This window comes from Vulpes vulpes, chromosome 5 (assembly GCF_048418805.1).
Source record: "Vulpes vulpes isolate BD-2025 chromosome 5, VulVul3, whole genome shotgun sequence".
In the NCBI taxonomy this organism is placed as follows: Eukaryota; Metazoa; Chordata; class Mammalia; order Carnivora; family Canidae; genus Vulpes; species Vulpes vulpes.
The window spans coordinates 114360078-114380830 of NC_132784.1; the positions used below are offsets into that span (position 1 = coordinate 114360078).

The following is a 20753-nucleotide window of genomic DNA, read 5'->3' on the forward strand; positions in this document are numbered from 1 at the left end:
TATTCTGATCTCAAAATAATTTTATCTATTTTTTTTTTATATCTGTTGCCAACTCACAGTCATCTCTTTAGGGTAGATATCAGTAGCTTTCTCCATTTATGTTTTTACGTATTTTAATTTAAAAAAATTGAGATTTAATTGGCAGTTAACATTGTGTAAGTGAAGGAGCCCCGGTGTCCATCGAAAGATGAATGGATAAAGATGTGGTTTATGTATACAATGGAATATTCCTCAGCCATTAGAAACGACAAATACCCACCATTTGCTTCAACGTGGATGGAACTGGAGGGTATTATGCTGAGTGAAATAAGTCAATCGGAGAAGGACAAACAGTGTATGTTCTCATTCATTTGGGGAATATAAATAATAGTGAAAGGGAATATAAAGGAAGGGAGAAGAAATGTTGGGAAATATCAGGAAGGGAGACAGAACATAAAGACTCCTAACTCTGGGAAACGAACTAGGGGTGGTGGAAGGGGAGGAGGGCGAGTGTTGGAGGGGAATGGGTGTCGGGCACTGAGGCGGACACTTGACGGGATGAGCACTGGGTGTTTTCCTGTATGTTGGTAAATTGAACACCAATAAAACTTAATTAAAAAAAAAAGTATGTATGTTGGCGTGATGCTCTGGTATATACCGGAGTCTGACCGCTGTCGCACTGCCAATTCGTCATGTACACGTGGAGGCCCCATCACCAACACCTTCACCACCAGGTGTTTTCATGCAGTGAAGGCAAGTCTCAGAAATCTGCTTCACGTGTGGACGTTTATGAGTCCGCTGGCGCCGAAGCATAGTCAAAGCTGTTCTTAGAAGCTCATGCAAGTCCCAACTTTATTTTTTTTCTTCTTTATTATTGAGGTATAATTGACATATAATGTTATATGAGTTTGGGGTGAACAACATAAAGACTTGGCAATTGTGAACCCTACACATGTGCACCATGAGAACGGTGGCTGCCGCCGGTCACCATTCACCGTGATTATATCGTTGATTTTATCCTCTATGCTGTACTTTTCTTTCCGGTGACTTATCTTATAACTGCAAGTTTGTACCTCTTGATCTCTTTCACCCAAATCTCTATACTTTATACTCTCCAATTAGAGGAAGGAATAAAAGTTTCTGTCAAAGACAAAATGTAACAAAATTCTCCCTGGAAGAAAAGCCAACCGAGTGATGGAGATCAGCTGGTGGATCCTCTGTTAGGGTGAGCACAGGAATGAATGCCTCATGGACCTATTGTGCCCTCTCGGGTTTAGGGGTGGCTTGGGTCACTGTCTTATTTTATCACTTCCTGGGAGGGTTTACGTGTACTTCTAGCCAATCCACACATCTTCATCACCTGGTTTTTCACTCTTCCCTCACCTCCCACAGATTCTCGTGTTCTGTATGCCACTAGTTCTCAACTGGAGCAATTTTACTCCCTCTCCTCCTCTGCTGAGACATTTGGTGATTTTAGAGACATTTTGGTGATCGTGACTAGGAGAGAGGTCTGTGCCATTGACACCTAGTGGGTAGAGGCCAGCATTGCTGCTAAACATCCTACAATGCACAGGAAAGTGTCCCATGTTTCACTTCCAGCGAAGAATCATCTGGTCCAAATGTTGGTTGCGAAGACCTGTTCCGTGCTAATTAAAGAGCCATGTGGTGTGGGTACAGATATGGATAGTTGAAGCTCTTGCCAACCTGCTGTTGGGTGTAGACTGCTGATCACTCTTTCAAATGTCACCAAACCCTCCTAGAGCTTGATTTCTAGATTAATATACTCCAACTATTAACTAATCATCTTTGGATTCAGGTAAGATTAATTTGTACATACAGACATATTGCATGGCTCTGAGCTCTTATATTTTAAAGTAAGTTAAATTTAGCATCATATTTGGCTTTATCTTTTTACTCCTTGGTTAATGATGAGGCTGGTCAAGGGAAGCCTGCACCAGCACTTCAGTGTTTCAGACACTCACAGTGAATGGTCTTACTCTTACCCACAGAGGGGATCATTCCGTCACAATTCATTTTGTGTCTCCGACATTTCACCTCAAACAATAAAAATGCCTACCTACCTAAGTTGCTTCCAACTTACTATTATAATGGATATTCCAATGCATCTTTGTACATAATATTTTAACATTCAAAATATTTTCCTTATGCTCTACGGTGAAAGGCTCTAAACAGTCTCAAGAGTCTCAGTAAAAAATCGCCAAAATGTCATTTAGGGGAGTTCGTACCAACTTAAATGTCCAAATAGCAAGATTGTCCGCTTAGCTAACAGAATAGTTGATACTGTAAGAGCTCAGGGTTACTGATAAGTATTTGCAAATCAGACAGGATCACTTTATCATTTGCAAAGCAACTCACATACACATTTTACTTATGAACCTCATTTCCAGGCTGTTGAGCTGCTTGAAAAGAAAGGCCCCATCATTTAAATGCAGGTGGGGCTCTGACTGTCCGTATTTGATTCCATCTGCTGACAAGCGGCCTTGCTGAAAACATGGATCTGGAGAATCAGACAGGGGTGACTGAGTTCTATTTCTCCGATTTCCCTCCGTTTGGGAATGGCAGCCTCTTACTCTTCACTCCTCTGCTCTTTATTTATGCGTTCATTATTGTGGGAAACTTCACCATCTTCTCTGCTGTCCGGCTGGACGCCCGCCTCCACAACCCCATGTACAATCTCATCAGCGCCTTCTCCTTCCTGGAGGTCTGGTACACCACAGCCACCATCCCCAAGATGCTCTCCAACCTCATCAGTGAGAAGAAGACCATCTCTTTCATTGGCTGCCTCCTGCAGATGTATTTCTTCCACTCGCTTGGGGTCACAGAAGCCCTAGTCCTCACGGTGATGGCCATCGACAGGTACATTGCCATCTGCAACCCCCTCCGCTATGCAATCATTATGACCCCTCGGCTATGTGTTCAGCTTTCCACCGGGTCTTGCATCTTTGGCTTCCTTATGCTGCTGCCAGAGATTGTGTGGATTTCTACTCTTCCCTTCTGCGGCCCCAACCAAATCCATCAACTCTTCTGTGACTTTGAACCTGTGCTGCGCTTGGCCTGTACAGACACGTCCATGATTCTGGTTGAAGACGTGATCCATGCTATTTCCATCCTGACTTCTGTGACTGTCATCAGCCTTTCATATTTAAGAATCATCACAGTGATCCTGAGGTTTCCCTCAGGGGCAAGCCGTCAGAAGGCGTTCTCCACTTGTGCGGCCCACATTACTATTTTCTTGCTGTTTTTTGGCAGCGTGGCCCTCATGTACCTGCGCTTCTCTGTTACGTCCCCACCTCTACTGGACAAGGCCATTGCACTGATGTTTGCTGTCCTTGCCCCGCTTTTCAACCCGATAATTTATAGCCTGAGGAACAAAGACATGAAAGATGCCATCAGGAAAGTTCTCTGTTTCCGATCAATGTTCAATGTCTCTGGTAGCCAATGAGAGTTCACAGGCATCTGTTCAAATATCTCCCTCCATTTAAAATGCTAACAAATCAGTTTCTAAAATTACCACGTACACTTTTCATGTTGCTGTTTGGGCATTTTTTTCCAGCTTTCTAAACTAGGAACTATTATTTGATCCGAGAGAGGAGGTCTTCTGTGATTCACCCATCGTTACATCATTTACAGAATATAATGGGATATTTTTCCACTTTGGAGCTCTACATAGCGTGGTATTATCTTCTTCAAATCAAAGGAGAATATGAGGCTGAATAATAATCATATTTATTTCTTACACATTTGAAAACTCTCCTTTCCTGCTCTTTTATTCTATATTCACAATAGTCTTACATCAGGGTGGTGTTTTTTTTTTTTTTCAGTTTAAAAAATTAACAAGAGGGAATCCTTGGGTGGCTCAGCGGTTTAGTACCACCTTGGGCTCAGGGTTGTAATCCTGGAGTCCCGGGATCGAGTCCCACGTTGGCCTCCTTGCATGGAGCCTGCTTCTCCCTCTGCCTGTGTCTCTGCCTCTCTCTGCATGCCTCATGAATAAATAAATAAAATCTTATAAAAATTAAAAAATTAAAAATTAACAAGATGTGCAGCAGTGAGATGGATTTGGCCTGCATGAGAAACCCTAGTTCCTAACATTCATCCCAGAGACCTTCACCTTCCCTGGGTTGTGGTCTGACACATGACAGTGACAATGCAGCACATAGAGCCACTGGCTTCACATCTGTGTCATCCTGTTCTCATCAGCTCCTTTGTGGTTATGTTTCCCATTGCCTTAAAAATTCCAGAGCAGACATTCTTGGAACTTTGAAGATTAAATAGATGAGCTTTTTAGGCTTGAGACCAAAACAGGAAATATATGAATTATGTAAGGGTGTATATGTGTCCATTTTTTAAATTGACGTCACTATATTAAAATCCTCCATGTTGTGTTAGGTTTTAATAAAATGTCATATCCACATCACCTTGGTGTCTTTGTTCTTACTGCTTTTCTGCCCTGGATTGTTTCTCCCTGCCTCCTCTGCCTTGGAACCTACTCAAAAAGCTCACACACATGCTATCCACCAGGATAAAGGTCTCTGCCTTCCTCCCAAACTGCACCAGTAGTTTTAGGGGCTGAGTGAAACGTCTCTGGGAAAAAGAAGTGTTGGCTCAGCTCCTGTGGGAAGCAAACCAAGGACACAGGGCAATTGTCAGTGGTTTCATAAAGAGAAGAAGTGAACCAGAAGGTGGGGGAAGACAGGAAAGTTGTCAAGAACGGAAAGTCAGTAGGATAGGGCACAAGAAACAAGTCTCGGTCAGCTCCAGCCTTGCTGCTGGATGAATTCTTGGACCCATTTGGGAGAGCTGACATGGAAGGAGAGCTGGCTGGGTCCTGGGGGCCCCAGGGGCATCTTTTATCCTCTTACTCCTGGAAATGCAAATTCCCTCTCATATTTTTGTGAGCTTTTAGAAACTCAAGAAAAAATTTCTGTGCAAAGAAAGTTATACAGAAGTTTGTTTGGTTATAAAATCAAATTAAATTTATTTGAGGTAAACATTAAGGAATCTAGTTGATATTAGAGTTCCTGCTTAGAAACCTTAGTATTCTATTTATAAATCTAATAGATTTAATCATTTGCTATTAGAGATGTTTGATAAATATTTGCTCTGATTTATAAACTTGGCAAATAAATCCTTTTAAACGACATTTAAATATGGTATACAGTATTTTTTTGAGCTCCACAATTTTCTGACTTAATTAACAATGCCTCCACAGATTTTAGAAACAACCTTTATAATATGAAAAAAAATTATAAATATGGCTAGTCCTAAATTCTTTGAAATGTTTCCATACTGTGATAAACATGGTAAGACTTCTTTCTTTCTTTCTTTCTTTCTTTCTTTCTTTCTTTCTTTCTTTCGACTGAGTTATTTTCTTTTTTTTTTCTTTTTTGTATTTTTTTTATTGGAGTTCGACTTGCCAACATAAAGTATAACATCCAGTGCTCATCCCATCAAGTGCCCCCCTCAGTGTCCGTCACCCAGTCACCCCATCCCACCACCCACCTTCCCTTCCCCTCCCTTTGTTTGTTTCCCAGAGTTAGGAGTCTCTCATGTTTTGTCACCATTTCTGATATTTCCCCCTCATTTTCTCTCCTTTCCCCTCTATTCCCTTTCACTATTTCTTATATTCCCCGAATGAATGAGACCATATAATGTTTGTCCTTCTCCGATTGACTTACTTCCCTCAGCATAATCCCCTCCAGTTCCATCCACGTTGAAGCAAATGGTGGGTATTTGTCATTTCTAATGGCTGAGGAATACTCCATTGTATATATATAGGAGCCTTGGTATCCATTGAAAGATGAATGGATAAAGAAGATGCAGTATATAAATGTGGTAAGATTTCAATTTTAAATAGCAAGCCAAATATTTTGAATTTTATTACTATAAATTTTACCTCAATAATGTTGATTTTTTTAAAAGTATAAATTACTTGCTCTCTTACAAATTTAAAATTAAAATTACAAGTTAGTTTGGTATTCTAATAGGTCAAACTGTCTTAACACAAATACATAAAATAATATATATATATATATATAAATTACTTAGTGCAAAATATGAATAGTGGGTTTTTATTCTAATACCTATTTCTACAGTTAGCTGTAAAATCTTGCTGAGTTTAAAAGATGCTAACCCATTACAGAAATTATTATGTGACCCATTTCTGAAACAAATATTTTCCAAGACTGCTATGCCAAGTGCTGTTTCAGGTGCTTGGGATACAATTGAGAAAAATTTCCTGCCTTTATGTAACTAACACTGTAGTGAGGGGAGATATTTTAAAATATATATTAGTAATAAACCAAAAAAACTGATAAGTTGTATGAAACTGTATTCTGTGGGAAATAAAAGAAAATGTTGCAAGATAAGAGGGTCTGGTGTGCATAAGGAGATCATAATTTAGGTAGTATGGTCGTGTTGGACCTCATTTAGTAGAAGGTCACATTTAGACAAGGATTTGGACAAGGAGTTAGTTGTATGGATATGTGGAAGGAGAATAATCCAGGCAGCAGGAGAAGCTTCTGAGACAGCCTCCAGGTGGGCAAACCCTGGTCTGTTCAAGGACTCAAGGAGGCCACTGTGGTTGAAGTGGAGTGGAAATGGAGGTAGACCACTGCAGTGAGTGCAGAGAAGTGTGGAAGATGGATCCCATAGGGCCTTGAAGGCCACTGTAAGGGTTTATATTTTTCTCCTTTACTCTGAGAATGGGGGCTATGGAGACTGGCTAAGTATGTAGGGCTTTTTAAGCGCTAGCTTCAGAACTGGCACATGATGTGTTCCACTGTATTTGGTGGTTAAATCACATCACAAGAGGGACTCAGAGGAGGGAAAGAGACTCCACCTCTTGATGGTAAGAGTTGCCAAATCACCTTGTAAGGGGCATGGATACAGGGAGGAGTTTTATATTCCTTTGCAACGTAGAGATTGATATCCTCACATTGTGCTGAAATCTTCAATGGAACCAGTGGAACTAATCACATATATGGACTCAAAGAGTAGGGTAATGGTCTATATTTGGAAATGGTAGTAAAGGAGTATCTTCAGCAAAGAAAACAAACCGCTCATAGCACTGCCTCTTACGTAGTCAACAATGTTATTGCAATGGAAACCATGTGCCAGGGAAACTCAACACACCTAGAAAAATGCCACCATCATTTCAGAGAGTAGAGAAGAAAAAAATCCTTAATCCAGTTGAAAGCAATTCTTCATTAAAATGTGTATTCTGGAGCGACATCACCAAGACGATGACATAGGCTGTCCTTGACTTTGCTCCTCCACACAGGAACAAATAACAACTATTCAAAAATAAGTCACCACTGAGAGAACCCCAGAACTCAAGGATGATACTGAAGCACCCCTCCACCATAGAGACCATGACAGACTGCAGTAGAAGGGGAAAAGTAGTGGCTATAAGTTGACCCATTACTCTTCCCCTAGGCCAGCACGTGAGGAGGCTTTCCCTGAGCCTTGGGTTCCTTTAGTAGGGAAAGAGAACCTGTGTTGGGGGAGAGGAGGACAAAACCATCAAAAGAAACCATCAACAAAGTGAAAAGACAACCTATGGAATGGGAAAAAAAATTGCAAACTATATATCTGATAAGATGTTAATATCCAAGATATATAAATAACTCATCCAACTGAAGAGCAAAAATGCAATTAAATGAGTAAAGTACCTAAATAGATATTTCTCCACGGAAGATAAGTGGGAGGCCACCAGGTACATAATAAGGTACTCAATATCACTAGCCATTATGAGAATGCAAATTAAAATCACAATGAGATATCACATCACACCTATTAGAATGTTCATTATCAAAAAGACAAGAGATGATAAGTGTTAGCGAGGATGTGGAGAAAAGAGAACCCTTGTGCCCTGTTGGTGGGAAAGTAAATTGGTGCAGCCACTGTGCAAAACAGTATGGAGTGTCCTCAAAAAATTAAAAAGAAAATGAAAGTGCCAACTCAAAAAGATATCTGCATTCTCACACTCACAGCTCCCATGTTCACAGTAACATTATTTACAAGCATCAACACATGGAAACAACCTAAGTGTCCATCAATGTGATATATATATATCACATTTTCCCTATTCATTCATATATATTCCCTATTCATTCATATATATATATATCACAAAAATATTCTGCTAGATATATATGTAATATTCCATTATAGATCTACATATATTCTAGCTATAGATCTATATATCTAGTGGAATATTACTCAGCCATGAAAAGAGGAAATCTACCATTTGTCACAACATGGATGGACCTTGAGGGCATTATGCTAAGTGAAATACATCAGAGAAAGACAAATACTATATGATTTCACTTATATGTGGAATCTTAAAAAAAACTCATAGAAAGAGATCTGACTCTGGTAGAAGTGATGGAGAAGAGAGGGGAACCTGAAGGAAGGTGGTCAAATGGTATAAACTTCCAATTATAATCTAAATAAGTCCTTGGGATGTAACGCACAACATGACAATCAGAGCTGACACTGTTGTATGGTATATAGGAAAGAGGAAATTCTAAGACTTCTTGTCACAAGGAGAACATTTTTTCCTTTTTCCTTCTTTGCATTATATCTACATGGGAAGGTGGGTCCTAACTGAACCTATTGTAATCATTTCATAATAGATGCAAATCAAACCATCACGCCATATGTCTTAAACTTATACAGTGATGAATGTCAGCTTTTTTTTTTCAATAAAACAGGAAAAAATATGTATTCACATAATCTATTTATTCTGAGCAAATGCCAAAGGAGACTCATACTTTCAAAAGACTTTTGGAGTTGTTCTCACTAAGGAGAACTAATGAGGGAAGATCAGAAGAGGGGGTCCCACTAATTAATCTGTGGGGAAATGAAACTGATGTTTTTCTCTGGTCATCAGGGAAATCTCCAGTAGAGAAATCTACCCAAGAAGGCTTTAGAAACAGACTCAGTGGTCCACCGGATGAACTGGAGGGGCTTCAGCCACGTAAACCCAGGAAAGGATCCCCTTTGTCTCTGCTGGAGGTAAGAGGAGAAGCATGTGTGTCCAAGGTGCAGGCTTGCCCTGAGTCAAGGTGAACGTGAATTGCCTACTGGGTAGAAGAAAAGGACATTTAGCTTGTGCTCCTTCTATTGACTTAAATCGCAGTATTTGGGGACATGTTCTAGATTCCATGAATGGCTGCATAGAATTCGTCTTGGAAGAGGAGATACACTTGTAGGATTAAAAATGAGTGATGATGCTCTGTTTTGTCTGTGCTGTGATAATGGAATAATAAGACTTGTACCCTAGCAATGATATTGCTCGTCTGATTTCATAGCCTCAGGATTTTTCTAAATTAATTCTGATCCATGAGGACACCACTTTACATACCGATCTCTGTTCCCAGTCATGTGAATATAAACCAAAAAAGATCATGAATAAAGGGGTCAGATACATCTATACGTCTAAGGAGCTGATTCCTGAAAATCTTATTCCAAGGAATTGGAATCCAATCGGTCCAATTGAACACAGTCTATAACCCCTCGCCGGGGCTAATTTTTATATTCACCATCCTTTCTCCTGGTGGGACTGGGTCAGCTCATTTCTCTCCTTTCAGTCTCCAATGGATAAACTTCGAATTGGCACATTAATTTCTGTAAAGTATAACACCGATTTCGCTAAAACATAAGCACCCAGATTCTATTAAAAAGATTAACAGCACTCACTTAGGGGAAATAAGTAGAGATGCCAGAATCACAGTAAGACAGTAACTCCGACTGCTTTGGGGTTTGAAATACCCCAAAAGATGCAGACATCTTTACACTGATTTGCAAATGGAGATAGTATGAACCTGCTCTGCCCCTTCCCTGAATCTCCTTGTGTGTGTCAGGGGTTCAGCTGAGTTAAGAGAGAATTGAATTACCGCGTGTCAGAGTAGCAGATTAAAACAACCTTGAGCCGAAATAAATGTAACCACGAAGCTTTCGAACACATACTGTGAGAATCACTTACTATGATAGTCTGAGCAAAAGGCTGAAAGCAGAGAAAGCCCCTTTCCCTCCCCCACATCATATCCCCTGAGAAATAGCCCTGATCAAGGGTCTGATGCATCAGTGCAGACGTGAGGGTCATTTCACTGTCAAAGGACCCCTGAACCAAAGTCTCCAGCAGTTTCATGGACCCTGAGATAGAAAGGAGGATACAGAGTGGACAAAGTTAGAGCAGGGAGAAATGACACCAGGGTTTCTCTCCCTCATCCCCTAAAGTAGCTTCAGAAGAGGACTTTGGCCCAAGGCTGCAACTAGCAATGTAGGCGTGCATTTGCTGGGGTGACTGGAGACATGCAAAGGGCATGAGAGGCCAGAAGAGCCCTAGTCCTTGCTGCAACTCTTTTAGAGGCTGCAGGACATGAGCTGCAACCAGGTGCTGGAGGGTAGGGGGCAACTTTTCTGGGGGGCCTGCCAGGGAAAGTCATTGTAATCGCCCGCAATCAGTCTGAAAATCATAGAGGTTTTCAGCCAGACTCCTTAGTGCGTATATATTTTAGAGGTGGAGGGTAGATAGGAGAGATAGTCTGTTCCCTTATTATTTTATTCCTATGCCTTGGACTCTTAAGTCCTTTATTCAAAAACTTTTGCATAAACTTAAATGTCTTCCCTTTCTCAACCACAAGCTGATTCCAGCCCCTTGGGTCTTGGACCGGCCTAACATTCCTGGTCCTCATCCTTTCCTGGGTTTCTCCAAGCTCCTCCACTCACCTGTTCTAAGCTTTACAGGGTCCAGAAGACCAAGAAGGGCAAATCTTTTCCAAAGGGCTTCCTCAGGCCAGCTCCGCTCTCCTGATCTCCTTGGTGTTGGGTTTGGCGAGCCTAGAGTGATGAGCCAAAGTTACTATTGATGATCGTCCTACAGATGTGAGTCACTACAACATTCCATCCACCTGGGACTGAGCTTTTCTTAGACACAAAATGCTTTCTCTTAAACTCTTCCAGCCTCTGCCTATTGCCCAGTTCCAAGGCTGCTTCCACGTTTTTAGGTATTCATTAGAGTAGTACCCTTACTTCTTGGTATGGGTTTCTATCTTCATTCACTCAGTCTGCTAGAAGAGAATTATGATGGACAGAGTGGCTTAAACAACATACGTTTATATCTAGCACTTTTGCAGCCTGGGAGCCTGAGGTCCAGGTCAGGAAGACTTGGTGTGTGGTTTGTAGATGACTGCTTCTCTCTGTATCCCCATGTGGCAGATGACAGAGAGGAGCAAGTTCTCTCCAGACTCTTAGAAGGGTACTAATGCCACCTATGAGCTCATCTAATTCGTATCAGCTCAGCTCCCCAAAGCCCCATCTCCTAGAGCCATCATATTGGGAGGTAAGGTTTCAACGTGAAGATGTGAGCAGCAGGAAGTAAAAACATTCAGTCCACAACAGTCCTATAAATGGAATCTTACACCATGTAGCCTTTGGCTTCTTTCTCTTAACACAATGCATTTGAGATTAACCCACCTTGTGTGTATACTGTTCACTTTCACTGTTGAGTGATAGTTTGCTACATGGATGTACCAAGTTCATGGATCCATTTACCAGCTGGAGGCCATTTGGGCTGTTTACAGTTTTATAAATAAAGCCACCACTATAAATATTTGTTTACAGGTTTTGGTGTGATCATAAACTTTCATTTTTCTCCCAAGTTTTTATTTAAATTCTACTTAGGAATGTATATGGTAAAATTGATTTCAGGTGTAGAATTTAGTGATATAAACTTTCACTTCTTTTGGGTAAATATGCCCGCCAGCACTATAGGAGACATCAAGTTGCTGCATATTCTCACGAGCACTTGGCATCGCCAGCTGTTTTGTAAAAAAAGAAAATGTGATTGTTCTCATAGATGCATTATGCTGACGTACCTTGTCATGGTTTTAAGAGTTTTGAGTTTGCGTGTATTCTGGAGGTGTCTTTTACTGGATACGCAGTCACAAACATTTTCTCCCAGAATGGCTTCTCTTTTCATTCTCTTAACAGTGAAATTTGCAGAGCAATCAAAATCGGTCAAGTTCAATTTAGCAGTTTTTTCTTTTACATATTGTGCTTTTGATGCCATAGCATATACATTTTTGTTGAACTGAAGGTCATGAAGATGTTTTCTACTTCCTGGGAGATCTTTTATCATTTTGGTTTTACACTTAGGTCTATGATCCATTTTGTGTGAATTCTCACGTATGATACAAGATTTTTTAAAAGCACATTTGTTTCCAGTTTTCCTGGTGTCATTTGCCAAAAATACTGTTTTCTCTCTGTTGAATTGCTTGGCCGTATATACGAGTGTCTATTTTTGTACTCTACTTGGCTCTATTGATCAATGTGTCTTGACTTTTTTTAGCGTTACAGTAAATCTGGAAATGTATATCAGCAGTTCTGTCCTCCAAATCTGTTCTTTTTCAAGATGCTTTGCCTAGTCCGTTATCTTTTAATATATTTATTTTAGAACTAGCTTCTTAATATCTATTAAAAAACCCCTACCTGGATATTAGTTGAGATTGCATTGAACAAATCTCTGTATTATATATAACGTATAGTGTATACATTCATTTATATGCATATTCATGAAACAAATGTCCTATAGCCAGCAGAAAAATTAATGACAATTGATATCTGTATAATGACATTTACAATAATCTTATTCTATGAAAACCTGAAGGGTTTACATGTATACATGTAATAATCAATATTTCTTAATACTTTGTGGGCACTTGTTTTGCTAGAAGCTGATGAACTGCTGTTTACAAAATTTAGTTTATATAAAGCAGTTCTTAAAAGGACTTTCTCAAGATATATATTCAGTTTTGTAATGAGATCTCTGAAAAATCTCAGAATGAGTCAAATATTTTTCTTTGTCTCCATTTATATTTTAAATGCCTCATGTTAACTTGGAATTTCAAATGCCATTCTTCAATAAAGTTATAAGCTTTACATCAATTCTGCTTATAAGTAATTTTCTAATAGTATCAGCTAAGGGGAAATATTTGGCTGTGTTTTCCAAGGAATATTGGCATAAAGCATAATCAAGTGATCTAATTTAATCATATGAAGCTCATTTTTACATGGCTCTACATTATTTCCAAAGAGAACTTATCTTTCAGATTTCTTGGTGTTCTCAACATTTCTCTTTAACTGATTCTTCTCTGTTAGATCAGGTTTCTGAGTTGTCAGGGGACTAGATCCTGATGCACCTGATGAGTTTCCATGGACTACCTTTAGAGACCTCTTCATGCTTCATGTCACTTTCAAGAGACCCAAATTGTGTTGGACTCTCACATTTTGGCCTTCACTTTCTCATTCCTTGATGGTCTTCATCAAGGTATAAATGATCTGTGTGGAGACACTTAGCTATTTCATTAAGATTCTTGGCTTCTTTCCAATATCTCTAATGGACTGACATTTAGAAGCCTGATTGAAAGATTTCAAGAACTAAGTTCTAAAGAGAGAACTCCCAGTTCACCCACTGGACTTTCTTTGTTCTTCCAGAACCCACTAAAGCGCAGTTTCTCACACGTCCCTTCCCTCTGTGCTGACCAGTTTCCACTAGTTCTATCTTTTCTGATCCTGGGAATAGTTTCCTACCATAGCTTCAGCTTGATAGATTTGCCTACAAGCCTTACTTTCTTCTCTAACCATACTCTTCTCTGGTCTGGAAAAGGAACATAATACTAAAAACGGGATTTTCCAGAAAATGCAGAATACAACTTTACAGTAACTATGTAGAAAGGAAACTAAAAATTGTAATTGCCTAATCCATAGTCAGAAAACATTAGAGAATTTATCTGGTATGGATTCAAAATGATTTGGGGAATTCTTATAAAAAGCAATGATTATTAGTATCCTTAATATCCTACTTTATTTTAGTTAGTATAGTTTTTAAACATGACATTATTAATAGCTTGTTTACTACTATTTGTCTTCTTTGTTGGAATATAAGCTCCATGAAAACAGAGTACTTTCTTCATTACTGAATTCAATAAACCTATAGTTGTGCTTGGCCCATAATGGACACTAAATGGATATCTGCTTAATTAACCCAAGAGTGATGGAGTTAAATCATCTACCTAAAGCATTTCTTTCTTTGACTCTTACATGAGCCAAGAGATCTAACTCTTTATATTTCATCTAGGGAGTGAGCTGTGTCTTTCTACCCATAAAATTAAGGCCATTGAGACCATGGTAGGAGCTAACCAAACTTCTATGGTGACAGAGTTTCTCTTCTCTGGCTTCCCCAAGTTTGAAGATGGTAGCCTCCTCCTCTTCATTCCTTTGTTCATCATCTACACATTTATCATTGTTGGGAATCTCACTGTATTTTTTGCAGTCAGGATGGATGCTCACCTCCACAATCCCATGTACAATTTCATCAGCACCTTCTCCTTCCTGGAGGTCTGGTACACCACAGCCACCATCCCCAAGATGCTCTCCAACCTGGTCAGTGAGAAGAGGACCATCTCCATGACTGGCTGCCTCCTGCAGATGTACTTCTTCCATTCACTTGGAAATTCAGAGGGGATTTTGTTAACCACCATGGCCATTGACAGGTATGTTGCTATCTGCAACCCTCTCCGCTACCCAACCATTATGACCCCCCGGCTGTGTGCTCAGCTCTCTGCAGGCTCTTGCATCTTTGGCTTTCTTGTGTTACTCCCAGAGATTGCATGGATTTCCACACTGCCTTTCTGTGGGCCCAACCAAATCCATCAGATATTCTGTGACTTTGAACCTGTGCTATGCTTGGCCTGTACAGACACGTCCATGATTCTGATTGAGGATGTGATCCATGCTGTGGCCATCATCATCGCTGTACTGATCATTGCTCTCTCTTATATCAGAATCATCACTGTGATCCTGAGGATCCCTTCTGTTGAAGGCCACCAGAAGGCCTTTTCTACCTGTGCATCTCATCTTGGTGTCTTTCTGATGTTCTATGGCAGTGTCTCTCTCATGTACCTGCGTTTCTCTGCCACTTTCCCACCAACTTTGGACACAGTCATTGCATTGATGTTTGCCGTTCTTGCTCCCTTTTTCAACCCTATCATCTATAGCTTGAGAAACAAGGATATGAAGATTGCTATTAAGAAGCTTCTCTTTCCTGGATAACCTGGGTGGCCAGTTGGTTAAGTGTCTGACTTTGGCTCAGGTCATGATCTCAGGGTCCTGGGATTGAGCCTCCCTGCTGGGCAAGAAGCCTGTTTCTTCACCTCCTTTTGCCCCTCCCCTACTCCCATTTGGGTTCTCTCTCTCTCTCAAATAAGTAGATATAATCTTTTTTTTTTTTTTTTTGAAGAAGCTTCTCTGCCTTCAGAAAGTGTTTAATGCATCTGCAAGTTGATGCTAGTTCTTAGGCACCTCTCACTATAGATGTTACTCTGACATACTAAATCATAAAATTAACATATAACTAATTCAATGTTACACTGATAGTTTCTATTTATTCCCATCTCCCCATGTACATGTTTATTTATACACATTTCATGTATCATGGACTTTTTGTTTTGACTAGCATAGATGGATAGATAATAGAAAGGAATATAATGTTTAAATAATTAAAATAGATCTTATAAACATTAATTTTATTGTTACTATATAAGTATTATTATTATTATTATTATTATTATTATATTATCCTTATTATTATTCCAAAGGCATTAGTAACAACTACAGATTGCAAAACATAGTGGTAAGATCTATTGAAGAGGTTAAAATTCATATTTGTTACTTTAAACATGAAGCAACCCTGGGAGGCGTTGGATACACCTATTACCATCACTATGGTGATTGTATATGGTGTTTGTATATGTTCATACTCATCACACTGTACACATTAAATATGTTCTTTGTATACAAATTATATCTCAATAAAGTCGTTAAAAATGAAATAGACCTTTCCACACTGTGTTAAATCATTGGAAATGCAATTTTGACAATTAAAATTTTTTTTCAGATCCCCTCATGTGATTTTCTTCTTTAGCTTGAGTATAATTGATGCACAATATTATAGTAGTTTCAGGCATACAATATAGTGGTTCAACTTCTTTGTATATCATGCTGTGCTCCGCACAAATGTCGCCACCATCTGTCACCATGCAACACTATTACAGCACCATTGATTATGTTCCCTATGCTATGTCTTTTATTCCCATGGCTTACTATTTTTTAATTTCAAGAAAAAATATTATAAGAAGTTAGACAAGGAAAATAGGCCCCCAAGTCACAGGAAGACATATTAGACAAAACTCAAGAGAGAAAGAAAGCATGTCTTCCCATCCAAAGTCTGATACATATTTCCAAGAAGATTACATGATAAAAACAACTAGATGAAGAAAAAGAGAAGAGGAAAAAGAAGAAGAAGAAGAAGAAGAAGAAGAAGAAGAAGAAGAAGAAGAAGAATAGGAAGAAGAAGAAGAAGAAGAAGAAGAAGAAGAAGAAGAAGAAGAAGAAGAAGAAGAAGAAGAAAGAAAAGGAGGAGGAAGAGGGGGAAGAGGAAGAGATGAGGAAGAAGAGAAGAAGAAGAAGAAGGAAGACACAGCAGAGAAGGAGAAAAAGAAGAAGGATAGGAGGAGAAGGAAGAAAAATACTTTGAGTTTTCAACAGAGCAGTGTATTGAGCACATGGAGTACAGAAAAAATCCTGTGAGACTTTTTCAAGGGAGAGGTGAGTAGGACCAATGTGAATTGTTTAGGGTAAGAGAGATACATGCATTGTCCTCACACTTCAGTATTGGCACAAAATCTCAATGACATGTCTGTTATGAAAAGATCTTATTTTCTGTTAAATATTTTCTCAAGTTTTTCTGGTGTCAGTACATTTCTTTTGAGACTTTCCGCACGTGTGTCCATGTAAGAAGAGCAGCACTGCCACAAACGTGCTCTTTGTGTGGCGTCCTGGTAGACACACATACTTGGGGCAATAAGCACTTTGCTGGAGAAAGTAGTTTGCAATGTTCGGAGTGATAAGTACAAATAGGAAAAAAAAAAAAACGTTGATCCTAAAATCTAATGAGAGAAGAGTACAGTGAGGATCTTTCTGCTAATTAACCCCATGAGGGAAAGTGATCCTTTCCACTGTGGTGCAAGGCAGGAATCCCCTATGGCACCCACTTCCCTCCTTGCTATTCCCTGGGATATCTGTGAAAGTAGCTGTAGGTCCCCCTGTGGAGGGCTGGAGGGATATCAAGGATGCAGAGACCCAGACAGACAGAGGAGTCCCTGTGGTCTTTGGTAGAGGTGAGTGCAGAAGGCCAAGTCTCGAGAAAGAATTCACTCACCATGTGTAAGAATAAGAACGTCATAACCTGAGGACTCAAAAGCTTCAAATGTTGCTAAGGTGCAAAGGCACATATGGGGGAGACTGTGCTGGGTACACATGTATGTGAAGCCGGATACTCCCGTTATGATGCCATCTTTTGAGAGGTCATTTTTTCCAGACTTGATTAGGACTCTTACTCAAAGTGGATTGTCATACTTCCCTTTCCAAACAGTCCTTAATTTTCTTTGTTCCCTGTCCATGGCTGTCTTGTGGGCTAAATGATCATTGCACCCAGTAGCTTGGCTCCAGGTTAATTTACTTGACACCAACCATCTTTTGCATGCCAACCCTCTTTTAGTTTACTGCCCTGAAGGAGGAACCCTGTTTAAAGAAGACAAAACAAGTAGTCGGTAATTATTATCAAACATGATACATACATGACAGAAACCCCAGGGTCATAGTGCCCAACATTCTGGAGTGTTTACTATATTCCTGACACTATTTAAGGCATTGAAAAGATGTCCCACAAATCTGTAGAGGCAGCCAAGTGTCTGGGTTGAAACGCATCACTAGAGGTTACAGAGCATGGATTTACGTTCTGACTTCAGCTGAGAATCCCTGGGCCAAGTGTTTCATCTGTCTGTGCTCATGTCTTTTCATCTGTAAAGTGGGAATAATCTTACCTCTTTAGAGCATTAGGTAGTAAGTATAGCTTGCGCTTTGGGCATTGCTTGTGCAGTAAGTGACTTGATACCCCACCACACTCTAGAACGCTGTTACTGCTATTATACAGGTCTCCCGTTCTTTGAACATTATGTGCCAGTATTAATATTTTCTCCATCTTACAAGAGAGGAATTAAAGGCATAGAAAAGCTAAGTCAGGGGGTTTATAAGGGGTGGGGAGCATGCAGAAACATGACCAGTATTAAGCATTATTTTTTGTAAGCAGAGGGGGAATGGCTATCCTACAGTCCAAGGACATGATACACACAGGAGCTATGGTGATCCCGCAAAGCAGTGTGCATGAGGGCACTCTGGGGGAACGGCACTGGGGATGCTAGGAGGAGAAGCCGGAGCAAGTTTGGAGTCAGATGTGTGGGCTTAGAGCTCATGAAAGACAGTTGGCTGGAGAAAAACATCTGCAAGTAGTAATAATTGAGATCTTGTTAGTGGATGGGATCACCACAGGAGCAAATAGAATTATTGAGAACAGAGTAGATGCAGGAAGTGAGCACTTGGAGAACAGTTAGTGGGAGAGAGAAGAGAAGAGTAAGGATGATAGAATGAATGAAAATAAGTGAAACAAAAGAAAAAGACAAAACCAGAACCACTTCTGAGAGCCATTGGGAATATGTAATGTAACTTCTGTTTATTTTTATTCATGCCCCTTACTCTTAGGGATGGAATCATAGAAGTGGAGGAGGAAAGCCTCAGGTAAAGGGATGAACTGTGTCCAGAGCCAGAGGACAACAGAGTCTCCATTAACATGGGCAGGCAGGGCGACGCTGAGCTTGGTTGGAAGAGCTTCAGTGCAGAAGTGGGGGAGCGAGCGCGCAGCCATGCTGTAGGAGAACGAAAGGTGTGGGGAGTTGGAATTTACCACCTGTCCAAGAAGCTGCCTGTTAAGCAGTGATTAAGTCCTGTGAATATATGTACTTAATCCTACAGATTCCCTATTAGATAGGTACTATTGTAATCTCATTTTGCAAATGAGTACTTGAGCCTAAAAGATTAAGTAATTTGCCAAAAGACGGGTAGGTAGTAAGAGACTCGATTGGGGTTTCAGTGTAGACTACTGGTCTACATTCCAATCCCCTAGAACAGAAAGCTCCAAGGAAAAATGTGCAAGAATGTTCATTGGGGTAGAAAGAAAAAAATAATACAATTTCTATTGTGTTTATTTTTATTCTTGTCCCTTACTTCTAAAATTCATTATAATATGCACATATATTTTGAATTATTAGATCATAATATAGTAATTGTGTGTAACTTACAAAATTCCCATAGTTGTATTACAGGTGAAGCTGAACACACCTGGACGATCAAAAACACTTGGAGACACCTGTTTCTGTGATTGTGCCTCTGAAGGAGTTAGAAAACATGTCAAATATTAATCAATATGCACAAGCATGTGGCATCAGGAAAAAATAAAAACTTCCAGTTCTATCCTGTTATGCATTGGAGTTATTTAGCTGTACATCATCCTTTCTTCTCCTCCTCCCCGTGAGCTGGTATGTGCCCTCTCCTGCATTCACAGGGAGCTGTGCTGGGCACATGGAGGGTGCAAACCGGTCAGCAGTGACAGAATTTGTCTTCACTGGCTTCCCCCAGCTCCAGGATGGTGGCCTCTTGTACTTCTTCCCCTTACTCTTCATCTACGCCTTTGTTGTCGTTGGGAATCTATTGATCTTCTTTGCGGTCAGGATGGACGCCCGCCTCCACAACCCCATGTACAACTTCATCAGCACCTTCTCCTTCTTGGAGGTCTGGTACACCACAGCCACCATCCCCAAGATGCTCTCCAACCTGGTCAGTGAGAAGAAGACCATCTCCATGACCGGCTGCCTCTTGCAGATGTACTTCTTCCATTCCCTTGGGAATTCAGAGGGGATCTTGCTGATCACTATGGCCATTGACAGGTACGTGGCCATCTGCAACCCTCTCCGCTACCAGATGATCATGACCCCCCGGCTGTGTGCTCAGCTGTCTGCAGGCTCCTGCATATTTGGCTTCCTCATCCTACTTCCTGAGATTGTAACGATTTCGACACTGCCCTTCTGTGGGCCCAACCAAATCCATCAGATCTTCTGTGACTTGGTGCCAGTGCTGAGGCTGGCCTGTACAGACACGTCCGTGATTCTGGTTGAAGATGTGATCCACGCTGTGGCCATCATCATCACCATCCTAATCATTGCCCTATCCTACATCAGAATTGTCTCTGTGATCCTGAGGATCCCCTCTGCTGAGGGTCGGCAGAAGGCCTTTTCTACCTGTGGGGGCCATCTCACTGTCTTCCTGATTTTCTTTGGCAGTGTGTCCCTCATGTACTTGCGTTTCAATGCCACCTACCCCCCAGCTTTGGACACAACCATTGCACTGATGTTTACTGTCCTTGCCCCATTCTTCAACCCCATCATTTATAGTCTGAGAAACAAGGACATGAAGAATGCAATTAGAAAACTCTTCTATCTTCGGAAAGCATCGAGCATGTCTGGAAGTTCATTCTGAGCAGCAGCTCCACTTCCACTGTTTTAATGTTTCTCTAACAGATTAAAAAATGAAACTATATCTAGTTCTTTGTCACACTGAACTTTCCATCTGTTCTCCTGATTACTTTCCCTTATAGCTACGAAAACGCATCTGTCCTAGCTGTAACACCTGATATTTATATGGTCAAGAGTTTTATTATGGGGTTGAAAGCCTTGCTTGCTTTCTTGTGAAAAGTTGTAACTAAAGACAAACTTCAGAAGCCGGCTGCATGCTTC

At 40.4% G+C, this 20753-nt stretch overlaps 3 protein-coding genes across 3 annotated transcripts; all 3 read left to right on the forward strand.

The window, feature by feature from the left end:
- Nucleotides 1-2491: 2491 nt before the first annotated feature.
- LOC112910112 (olfactory receptor 6K3-like) lies at nt 2492-3442 on the forward strand. Its single transcript, XM_025986368.2, has one exon. The coding sequence runs from the start codon at nt 2492-2494 to the stop codon at nt 3440-3442; it is 951 nt and encodes a 316-aa protein (XP_025842153.2).
- A 10751-nt stretch (nt 3443-14193) lies between these two features.
- LOC112910034 (olfactory receptor 6K3-like) lies at nt 14194-15352 on the forward strand. The gene is made up of 2 exons (XM_025986262.2): nt 14194-15096; nt 15305-15352. The coding sequence occupies exons 1-2, from the start codon at nt 14194-14196 to the stop codon at nt 15350-15352; spliced, it is 951 nt and encodes a 316-aa protein (XP_025842047.2).
- Nucleotides 15353-19497: 4145 nt separating this feature from the next.
- Nucleotides 19498-20496, forward strand: LOC112910113 (olfactory receptor 6K3). The gene has a single exon (XM_025986369.2). The coding sequence runs from the start codon at nt 19543-19545 to the stop codon at nt 20494-20496; it is 954 nt and encodes a 317-aa protein (XP_025842154.2). The 5' UTR covers nt 19498-19542.
- Nucleotides 20497-20753: the final 257 nt, after the last annotated feature.